Source organism: Eleutherodactylus coqui, chromosome 6 (assembly GCF_035609145.1).
Source record: "Eleutherodactylus coqui strain aEleCoq1 chromosome 6, aEleCoq1.hap1, whole genome shotgun sequence".
Lineage (NCBI taxonomy): Eukaryota > Metazoa > Chordata > Amphibia > Anura > Eleutherodactylidae > Eleutherodactylus > Eleutherodactylus coqui.
Window position 1 is genome coordinate 105,791,042 of NC_089842.1, and position 11,763 is coordinate 105,802,804.

General features: G+C 48.7%; 1 protein-coding gene across 2 annotated transcripts in view; it reads left to right on the forward strand.

Annotated features, from left to right (window-relative positions):
* ZBTB48 (zinc finger and BTB domain containing 48) overlaps nucleotides 1-11,763 on the forward strand; it is a 35,291-nt gene extending 23,528 nt beyond the window's left edge. For both annotated transcript variants that reach the window (XM_066607344.1, XM_066607345.1), the window contains exons 9-11: nucleotides 8,642-8,806; nucleotides 10,453-10,541; nucleotides 11,386-11,763. In XM_066607344.1, the coding sequence (XP_066463441.1) occupies nucleotides 8,642-8,806; nucleotides 10,453-10,541; nucleotides 11,386-11,685 (554 nt within the window). In that variant the 3' untranslated portion in view covers nucleotides 11,686-11,763. The remainder of the gene's footprint in view (nucleotides 1-8,641; nucleotides 8,807-10,452; nucleotides 10,542-11,385) is intronic.

Genomic DNA, 11,763 nt, shown 5'->3' on the forward strand with positions numbered 1-11,763 from the left:
ATACGCTGCCTACAGTATCTATCTGCTGGGGGTAGTAGTCGTAATTAATACGCAGCTAAGCGTTACAGCAGGCTTGCGCAAAATTGTTTCCTGGATCTGCTGTCTCTGCTACATAATCGCCGTCATCCCGCCAGAGGGAAAGAGTATACATAACATTATACGCTGCCTACAGTATCTATCTGCTGGGGGTAGTAGTCCTAATTAATACGCAGCTAAGCGTTACAGCAGGCTTGCGCAAAATTGTTTCCTGGATCTGCTGTCTCTGTTACATGATCGCCGTCATCCCGCCAGAGGGAAACAGTATACATAATATTATACGCTGCCTACAGTATCTGCTGGGGGTAGTAGTCCTAATTAATACGCAGCTAAGCGTTACAGCAGGCTTGCGCAAAATTGTTTCCTGGATCTGCTGTCTCTGTTACATGATCGCCGTCATCCCGCCAGAGGGAAAGAGTATACATAATATTATACGCTGCCTACAGTATCTATCTGCTGGGGGTAGTAGTCGTAATTAATACGCAGCTAAGCGTTATAGCAGGCTTGTGCAAAATTGTTTCCTGGATCTGCTGTCTCTGTTACATGATCGCCGTCATCCCGCCAGAGGGAAACAGTATACATAATATTATACGCTGCCTACAGTATCTATCTGCTGGGGGTAGTAGTCGTAATTAATACGCAGCTAAGCGTTACAGCAGGCTTACGCAAAATTGTTTCCTTGATCTGCTGTCTCTGTTACATGATCGCCGTCATCCCGCCAGAGGGAAACAGTATACATAATATTATACGCTGCCTACAGTATCTATCTGCTGGGGGTAGTAGTCGTAATTAATACGCAGCTAAGCGTTACAGCAGGCTTGCGCAAAATTGTTTTCTGGATCTGCTGTCTCTGTTACATGATCGCCGTCATCCCGCCAGAGGGAAACAGTATACATAATATTATACGCTGCCTACAGTATCTGTCTGCTGTATCAGCTCAGCATTTAAAAAAAATAGAAGCAAAATACTTAAGGCCTACTACTGGCCTTTGGCCACTTGACTGCTTCTGCGCTGTGAATTCCACTAGCTCAGTCATACGCACCTACGTCTCACTACAGGCGTGCGCAAAATTGTTTCCTGGCTCTGCTGTGTGTTCCGTAAGGGAAGTCAGCCTCCAACCACAGGCCAATAAGCGGCACATTTAATTACAGCGTTCTGTTTCTGCACTACTGGTAATACAGCATGCTGAGGGGTAGGGGTAGGCCTAGAGGACGTGGACGCGGGCGAGGACGCGGAGGCCCAAGTCAGGGTGTGGGCACAGGCCGACCTCCTGATCCAGGTGTATCGCAGCCGACTGCTGCGGGATTAGGAGAGAGGCACGTTTCTGGCGTCCCCACATTCATCTCACAATTAATGGGTCCACGCAGTAGACCTTTATTAGAAAATGAGCAGTGTGAGCAGGTCCTGTCGTGGATGGCAGAAAGTGCATCCAGCAATCTATCGACCACCCAGAGTTCTGCGCCGTCCACAGCTGCAACTCTGAATCCTCTGGCTGCTGCTCCTCCTTCCTCCCAGCCTCCTCACTCCATTACAATGACACATTCTGAGGAGCATGCAGACTCCCAGGAACTGTTCCCGGGCCCCTGCTCAGAATGGCCAGCAATGGTTTCTCTCCCGCTAGAGGAGTTTGTCGTGACCGATGCCCAACCTTTGGAAAGTTCCCGGGGTCCGGGGGATGAGGCTGGGGACTTCCGGCAACTGTCTCAAGAGCTTTCAGTGGGTGAGGAGGACGATGACGATGAGACACAGTTGTCTATCACTCAGGTAGTAGTAATTGGAGTAAGTCCGAGGGAGGAGCGCACAGAGGATTCGGAGGAAGAGCAGCAGGACGATGAGGTGACTGACCCCACCTGGTTTGCTACGCCTACTGAGGACAGGTCTTCAGAGGGGGAGGCAAGGGCAGCAGCAGGGTAGGTTGGAAGAGGCAGTGCGGTGGCTAGGGGTAGAGGCAGGGCCAGATCGAATAATCCACCAACTGTTTCCCAAAGCGCCCCCTCGCGCCATGCCACCCTGCAGAGGCCGAGGTGCTCAAAGGTCTGGCAGTTTTTCACTGAGAGTGTAGACGACCGACGAACAGTGGTGTGCAACCTTTGTCGCGCCAAGATCAGCCGGGGAGCCACCACCACCAGCCTCACCACCACCAGCATGCGCAGACATATGATGGCCAAGCACCCCACAAGGTGGGACGAAGGCCGTTCACTGCCTCCGGTTTGCACCGCTGCCTCTCCCCCTGTGCCCCAACCCGCCACTGAGATCCAACCCCCCTCTCAGGACACAGGCACTACCGTCTCCTGTCCTGCACCCACACCCTCACCTCCGCTGTGCTCGGCCCCATCCACCAATGTCTCTCAGCGCACTGTCCAGCCGTCGCTAGCGCAAGTGTTGGAGCACAAGCGCACGTACGCCGCCACGCACCCGCACGCTCAAGCGTTAAACGTGCACATAGCCAAATTTATCAGCCTGGAGATGCTGCCGTATAGGGTTGTGGAAACTGAGGCTTTCAAAGGTATGATGGCGGCGGCGGCCCCGCGCTACTCAGTTCCCAGTCGCCACTACTTTTCCCGATGTGCCGTCCCAGCCCTGCGCGACCACGTCTCCCGCCATATTGTACGCGCCCTAACCAACGCGGTTACTGGCAAGGTCCACTTAACAACGGACACGTGGACAAGCAACGGTGGGCAGGGCCACTATATCTCCCTGACGGCACATTGGGTGAATTTAGTGGAGGCTGGGACAGAATCAGAGCCTGGGACCGCTCACATCCTACCCACCCCCAGAATTGCGGGCCCCAGCTCGGTGGTGGTATCTGCGGCGGTGTATGCTTCCTCCACTAAACCACCCTCCTCCTCCTCCTCCTCCGCAACCTCTGTCTCGCAATCAAGATGTGTCAGCAGCAGCACATCGCCAGCAGTCGGTGTCGCGCGGCGTGGCAGCACAGCGGTGGGCAAGCGTCAGCATGCCGTGCTGAAACTACTCAGCTTAGGAGAGAAGAGGCACACGGCCCACGAACTGCTGCAGGGTCTGACAGAGCAGACCGACCGCTGGCTTGCGCCGCTGAGCCTCCAACCGGGCATGGTCGTGTGTGACAACGGCCGTAACCTGGTGGCGGCTCTGCAGCTCGGCAGCCTCACGCACATGCCATGCCTGGCCCACATCTTTAATTTGGTGGTTCAGCGCTTTCTGAAAAGCTACCCACGCTTGTCAGACCTGCTCGTAAAGGTGCGCCGGCTCTGCGCACATTTCCACAAGTCCCACACGGACGCTGCCACCCTGCACACCCTGCAACATCGGTTTCATCTGCCAGTGCACCGACTGCTGTGCGACGTGCCCACACGGTGGAACTCTACGCTCCACATGTTGGCCAGGTTCTATGAGCAGCGTAGAGCTATAGTGGAATACCAACTCCAACATGGGCGGCGCAGTGGGAGTCAGCCTCCTCAATTCTTTACAGAAGAGTGGGCCTGGTTGGCAGACATCTGCCAGGTCCTTGGAAACTTTGAGGAGTCTACCCAGATGGTGAGCGGCAATGCTGCAATCATTAGTGTCACCATTCCTCTGCTATGCCTCTTGAGAAGTTCCCTGCAAAGCATAAAGGCAGACGCTTTGCGCTCGGAAACAGAGGCGGGGGAAGACAGTATGTCGCTGGATAGTCAGAGCACCCTCCTGTCTATATCGCAGCGCGTTGAGGAGGAGGAGGAGGAGGAGCATGAGGTGGATGAGGAGGAGGGGGAAGAGACAGCTTGGCCCAATGCTGAGGGTACCCATGCTGCTTGCCTGTCATCCTTTCAGCGTGTATGGCCTGAGGAGGAGGAGGATCCTGAAAGTGATCTTCCTAGTGCGGACAGCCATGTGTTGCGTACAGGTACCCTGGCACACATGGCTGACTTCTGGCCACTACGGATTACTGGGTGTACACACTGCTCGACCCACGGTATAAGGAGAACCTTTCCACTCTCATACCCGAAGAGGAAAGGGGTTCGAGAGTGATGCTATACCACAGGACCCTGGCGGACAAACTGATGGTAAAATTCCCATCCGACAGTGCTAGTGGCCGAAGGCGCAGTTCCGAGGGCGAGGTAGCAGGGGAGGCGCAGAGATCAGGCAGCATGTACAGCACAGGCAGGGGAACACTCTCTAAGGCCTTTGACAGCTTTCTGGCTCCCCAGCAAGACTGTGTCACCGCTCCCCAGTAAAGGCTGAGTCGGCGGGAGCACTGTAAAAGGATGGTGAGGGAGTACGTAGCCGATCGCACGACCGTCCTCCGTGACGCCTCTGCCCCCTACAACTACTGGGTGTCGAAGCTGGACACGTGGCCTGAACTCGCGCTGTATGCCCTGGAGGTGCTTGCTTGTCCTGCGGCTAGCGTCTTGTCAGAGAGGGTGTTTAGTGCGGCTGCGGGAATCATCACAGATAAGCGTACCCGCCTGTCAACCGACAGTGCCGACAGGCTTACACTCATCAAGATGAACAAAGCCTGGATTTCCCCAGACTTCTCTTCTCCACCAGCGGACAGCAGCGATACCTAAACAATACGTAGGCTGCACCCGCGGATGGAAGCATCGTTCTCTATCACCATCAAAAACGTGGACCTTTTAGCTTCATCAATCTGTGTATAATATTCCTCCTCCTCCTCCTGCTCCTCCTCCTGAAACCTGACGTAATCACGCCGAACGGGCAATTTTTCTTAGGCCCACAAGGCTCAGTCATATAATTTTTGTAAACAATTTTTATACGTTTCAATGCTCATTAAAGCGTTGAAACTTTCACCTGAACCAATTTTTATTTTATCTGGGCTGCCTCCAGGCCTAGTTACAAATTAAGCCACATTAACCAAAGCGATTAATGGGTTTCACCTGCCCTCTTGGTTGGGCATGGGCAATTTTTCTGACGTACATTAGTACTGGTTGGTACACCAATTTTTTGGGGCCCTCGCCTACAGTGTAATCCAATTAATTTTTTGCCCACCTGCATTAAAGCTGACGTTACATCAGCTGTGCTGGGCACTGCAATGGGATATATTTATGTACCGCCGGTGGGTTCCAGGGAGCCACCCATGCTGTGGGTCCACAGGGAGTTGTAACTGCATGTGTCTACTTCTAAAGAACCCCAGTCTGACTGGGGCATGCAGTGTGGGCCGAAGCCCACCTGCATTAAACATGACATTACCTCAGCTGTGCTGGGCAATGCAATGGGATATATTTGTGTACCGCCGGTGGCTTCCTGGCACCCACCCATGCTGTCGGTCCACACGGAGTTGTAACTGCATGTGTCTACTACTAAAGAACCCCAGTCTGACTGGGGCATGCAGTGTGGGCCGAAGCCCACCTGCATTTAATCGGACGTTACCTCAGCTGTGATGGGCACTGCAATGGGATACATTTATGTACAGCTGGTGGGTTCCAGGGAGCCACCCATGCTGTGGGTGCACACGGAATTCCCATTGCGGAGTTGTACCTGCCTGTGACTATTTATAAAAAACCGCGGTCTGACTGGGGCATGCAGACACCTTGACAGAATGAATAGTGTGTGGCACATAGGTTCCCCATTGCTATGCCCACGTGTGCAGCTCCTGATGGCGGTGGCACAGGATTATATTTCTCATTGCTTCTGTACAGCATTGTGGGCTATCGTCCCGCCCCTTTTAAAGAGGGTCGCTGCCTAGCCGTGCCAACCCTCTGCAGTGTGTGCCTGCGGTTCCTCCTCATGGCAGATGCACTTATAAATAGACATGAGTGTGGCGTGGCATGAGGGCAGCTGAAGGCTGCGCAGGGACACTTTGGTGTGCGCTGTAGACACTGCGTCGTGCGCGGGGGGGGGGGGTTGGCAGCATGTAACCCAGGAGAAGTGGCAGCGGAGTGTCATGCAGGCAGTGATTGTGCTTTGTTGGAGGTAGTGTGGTGCTTAGCTAAGGTATGCATTGCTAATGAGGGCTTTTCAGAAGTAAAAGTTGTTGGGGGGGGGGGGGCCACTCTTGCCGCTATTGTGGCTTAATAGTGGGACCTGGGAACTTGAGATGCAGTCCAACATGTAGCCCCTCGCCTGCCCTATCCATTGCTGTGTCGTTCCCATCACTTTCTTGAATTGCCCAGATTTTCACAAATGGAAACCTTAGCGAGCATCGGCGATATACAAAAATGCTCGAGTCGCCCATTGACTTCAATGGGGTTCGTTATTCGAAACGAACCCTCGAGCATCGCGATAATTTCATCCCGAGTAACGAGCACCCGAGCATTTTGGTGCTCGCTCATCTCTAGTCCTCAATACTTCAAGGGGTATGCCTAGAATACACATTTTAACCCCTTAAGGACCAGGTTGTTTTGTACCTTAAGGACCAGACACTTTTTAGGGATTTTACCCATGTGGCGGTTTTACTGCTCTATTTTTTTTCCTTTAGCTACCAAAATTATTTTTGCTGCATTTGTTTTTCCGTGACATATAGGACTATTTTTTAAAAATCTTTTTCACTGACTTATTTTTCCGTTTTTTAGTTTTATTGGGGGTAAAATGCTAAAAAAAAATGATTTTTTAAACATTTATAGTTTTTTTAAAAATTATTTTTATATTTACACTAAAATAAAGTATGGAAATGGGTTCCTCTATTTATTTTGGACGTTTTGATATATAGTATGTATGATTTTGGTTTATAGGGCGCATACGGTGACGGTTTTTGTTGGCGTCTGCTTTGTGTTATCCTCTTTCTCATGTATGTATTGTTGTTTTATTCTGTAATTTTGTTTTACTTATTTATGTAATTGTGTTTTTTACTATCTATGTCCCCCAAGATGTCATATAAGACCTCTGGGGGGACACTCCCTTTTTTTTTTTTTTTTAACTTTATTTGACATTTTCCCACTGTAGCTGGGGTGTCCATAGGAGCCCTAATTATAGGGGAAAGCAACCCCTGTGGCGACATTAGTCACCTGCAGAGCTGCCAGGGTCTAAGTCTGACCCTCCAGCTCTGCATAGCAGGGAATCCCGGGAGGTCACATGACCGACACCCCCCCCTCCCCCCCCCCCCCCCGAGGCTCCCGTAGTGAAAGAACTTCTTACTTTCACTTTGCCCAGACAGTGCTCATTGAGCACTGTATATCAGGGAAGCAGAAGGCTGGAAGGGTTAAAAACCCCTCCTGCCTTCTGCTCCGGGTTATCAGCTGTCACTGACAGCTGATAACCCAGCAGGAGACTTAGAGCACCGCCGTATTTGTACGATCGGTGGTCCTCTAAGCCCAGGACCAGCCGCCGTATATATACAGTGGCTGGTCCTAAATGGGTTAAAAAAGAAACCACATGATTGGTACCAATGTAACAGTAATGCCCTGAGATATAAAAATCTAATGGTTATTTATCATCAACACTGTTGCAAAAAAAATTTGCCAGAATTGCTTTTTTTTTGTGTTCATCCTGCTTCCCAAAACATGGAATAAAATGTGGTCAATGTGTTTTATGTAACCCAAAGTGCTACCAATAAACAGTCCAGCTCGTCTGTAAAAGCAAGCTCTCACACAGGTCTGTCGGCAGTAAGGTTATGGGTCTTCAAATGCAGAACCGCAAAATTTGTTTTAAATGGTGGGGAACATTTAGTAATGGGACTGCGCCAAAAGGTTTTTTGTAAAATGCTTCAAAATTGTACTTCTTTTTGGCATATAATGACAAGTGAGAGTAAGTTGGTCGGAAAAGGGGGTCTGACTTAAATGCAACAGCACTCCAAAACAAGGGCAACTAATAGATGGTGTAAAGGTAAACCCGTATCTGAAGATGCGCCACATTTAGCATACAGTATGAGCACTGCCTGGTGTAAGTTTAGACTGTTAGGTTTAGTAAATCTTTCCCCATGTTTAGTTAGTAAATGTAGTAAAACAGAGAAAACTGTACTTTTCTGTGCCATAATTGTGCCACATAATAAATTTAGCATGCTTTTGGAGCATTGGAGCATAGTGGAGCAAATAATGGAAATAGCTTCCTCGGAGGATTAACCCTTTCCAATCCAATTTGTATCCTGATTTTCCTAGGGGGCTTACTCTCTTTCTGCCGTTGTACAACGGCGCTATATGATGGCTAAAGCCAGTACTGCATGAGGTGACACGTTGGATAGGTTCCGACAGCAGAAAGGCTGGCAATATACAGTAAGAGAACCCCAACGGACGCCTTCCAACATCAGAGCTGTACAGCCTTAAATCATAATGTCTTCAGAGGTCAGACAGTGGATTGGAAAGGGTTAAAGGAGTTGTAAACAATTGATGGTCTAACCTCAGAACAGGTTATTAGTAGTAGATTGGTGGGGGGCCATCTTTAAGGAACCCCTGCCAATGAGCTGTTTGCCGGGTCAGTGTACTAGTGCACCCAGTTGATTTCTGCAGGAAGCAGACCGCTCCATTCTTACTGTACTGGCCAGGCTGAAATGATGTAAACTTGATCTGTAGTACAAAGCCTGGCCACTAAAGTAAGAATGGAGTTGCCTGCTTCCTGCAGAAATCAGCCATGTGCCTAAGGATAGGCCATCAATAGTCCACAATTGGATAACCCCTTTAATGACATGGACCGTTGTGGCTTCAGCTAATATTTTTCATATTCATAAGTTATTTCTTTCTATACCTTGTTTCTTTAGCCAGTCTGCTCAAGCACAACCGGACACACACAGGGGAGCGACCGTTCAGCTGCGAGTTCTGTGATCAGCGTTTTACTGACAAGACTCCACTATTGCGGCACATTGCTAGTCGACACCAAGAAGGGAGGCCATACTACTGTCAAGTGTGTGGCAAGACATTCAAAGGTATAGATCATAATACAGAATTCCTTAACCCTCTTATTCACAGGACGTAGAGGGTTTTCTCATCTTATAAAGTGATGGCATATTGCTAGGATATGTCATTACTTTATGATCATGAGGTTCGGCTTCTGGAACCCTGCAGCTCTGAAAATTCCCCTGGTAAAGCACTGCTAAAATTTCTCTGCACGGTGGGTAGCTGGGACCCTTTCTGTCCCAGAGGTCAGACCTCCAAAGATCAGAATGTGCTGGCATATCCTAGCTATCACATAAGATGGGAAAATGATTTTCATGCTATCAGGTAGATTATAGAGAAGATATAAGATATCACTTTAATAATGTAGATAGTCAGCTGCTCTGTCAGTTTTGTCAGGAAAACACTCTAAACAATACTGACTGGTGGAGAGCAGCTTCCTGACCGACCGCAACTCAAAAGTGCTCCTGCAAAATGTTTTTTTTTAGTTTGATACGAGATACTGCATACAGCTCTAGGATCTGCTAGCACACACTTAATTAAAGCAACCCTCCAGGCTTGGAGAAACCAAGATGGCTGCTCCAGCTTCTCCGACTACCTGATGCACACTGTGTATAATATGCATCATTAGTATAAGACACTACACCTGCTGTGATTGACCAGTGCTGCCACATGAGCAGCATATAGTGTCCTAGACCAGGGGTCCCCAACTCCAGTCCTCAGGTACCCCCACAGGTCATGTCTTCAGGATATCCTATGGCAAGAACATCTGTGGCAATGTCTGAGGCCGACAATAATTACATCACCTGTGCAACACTGAGGAAATCCCGAAAACATGATCTGTTGGCAGTCCCTGAGGACTGGAGTTGGGGAACACTGTCCTAGACTACCAGGGCTTACTATATAGTGTGCACCTGATAGTCCGAGAAGCAGTTCTGCCATCTTCGTTTCTCTAGGCCTGGTGGGTCGCTTTAAATAATTCTGGAACATTTTTTTTCTTAGCTGACCCTCTTATTCCTCCTGGAAATTGTGTAAATCAACTATGCACAGTTTGCATCATGTAGTCAAAGAAGCCATTCGGCCATGTTTGTTTCTCCAGACCTGGGGGGTTGCTTTAACCCTTTATGAGCATTTTGTAAATGTCCACACTCTAATGAGACGAGGGTGCTTTAAATTTCAGTGATTCTGCAAATTCAAATTTTGTACTGATGTGAGCGCTGTCTTAAAGCGACAGACCCATCATTGCAAAATTTCACTTGTTGCTACTTGGAATCTGAAAATGCTGCGATGCATTGTTGAGTGGTTGGACATGCAGACGAACCCAGTTATTTCTACAGAGATCATATATGAGACTATTGGAATCGGCACCAGGTATTGGGCTCCATGGCAGGGATATATCTGGTATGCGCGTGATAAACTGATAGTTATGTAATCCGTGAACTGGCAGAGTTTGTCATGAGGAATGCATTCAGCTACACAATGTAGCCACTAAAAGCTCAGCTATGCGTGAGGACAAAGATGTAGAAGTGATCCAAAACATATAAGTGCTTTGTCAGTCAGTCTATCCCTTCCATAAAGGATCATTTTTAAGGAAGAAGAGTTGAATGCTGGATATTCTCCCGTTCCTACTGCACACTCACTCCCTTTTCTCACGCTGCTCCATTCTCTTCCCCTGCAGCTGCTGAGCAGTTACGTGTCCACGTGGCTAGACATCGTGGGGTTCGGAAGTTTGAGTGCACGGAGTGTGGATACAAGTTCACCCGGCAGGTGAGTTTTCTACATACAGATTATCTGTGGAATTGGTAAGTGTGAAGGGAAATTCAATCTTAACCACTTAAATAATCAGACCGGTTTGGGCACAATAAACTTGTTTTGTTTTTGCCTCTCTGGATTTCAGCAGCCGTAACGTATTATTTTTATGGATAGGGTTGTATGAGGCCTTGTTTAAATGGAAGTCATTTTTAAGCACTGATTGGGAGTTCATATCAATTGCAATTAAAAAACAACTTAGTTTAACAGTGAATTACCTGTTAAATTAGAGGAACTTAGCCTCTCCCCATTGCAAATAGTGCAGAGGGGTGGAAGCTCAGTTCCTGCTCCTGGCTCTTCCATCACCCCCCCTGCACACGAGGACAATGTATATCGGCTCGGCGTGAAAACCGAGCCGATATACGTTCGTCTGAATGCAGCCCCCGGCTTGGGACCTGCAACTTCAATTAATATTATCTCATCCCAAATGCGAGGCATTTAAAGGGAACCAGTCACCTTGGAGCAGCACTATAAACGAAGTTATGGTGCTATTCAGGGAGTCAGAGGATGTAATTTTTTTATTCTCGCCCATTCTCATGTTTTCGCAGTGTCCCCCAGTGAAGATCATGCACAATTCAAAAATCTGACTCTTTTCAGACTGCCATGTTCACATTCTCCTATGGGAGTTCGCTCATAGAGAAGAGTCAGATTTTCAGATCATGTGCGATCTTCAGAGGGGAAAACTGTGGAAGCCGGTGAGTATAAAAATTACATCCGCCGGCTCCCTTAGTAGCAGCATAACTTAGTAATGGTGCTGTTCTGAGGCGACAGGTGCTCTTTAAAATGTTTGGTGTTTTTTCAGGCTCACCTCCGACGACACATGGAAATTCACAACCGGATCGAGAACTACAATCCACGTCAGAGGAAGCTGCGGAATCTCATAATTGATGAGGAAAAAAGCGTGGTCATTGGCTTACCGAATCCACACGAGCTGGACGTCTCTTCAACAGAGATCATAGTGGAGTCTATTACTTCCAGCGTTTTGCCAGAAGAGGTTACAGAGCAGAGACTGTGTACAGATGATGGGTTCCCCGCCGAAGTCATGGAACAGTCTATAATCATTACTGCTACCGCCATCCCCATTGAGGAGTGTGAGACGTGATCCGTACCGTCACCCATGTTTTTTATTTATTAGGTCAGTGCATTTTATTACCGAATAAACTGAATCATGTTGAAACCA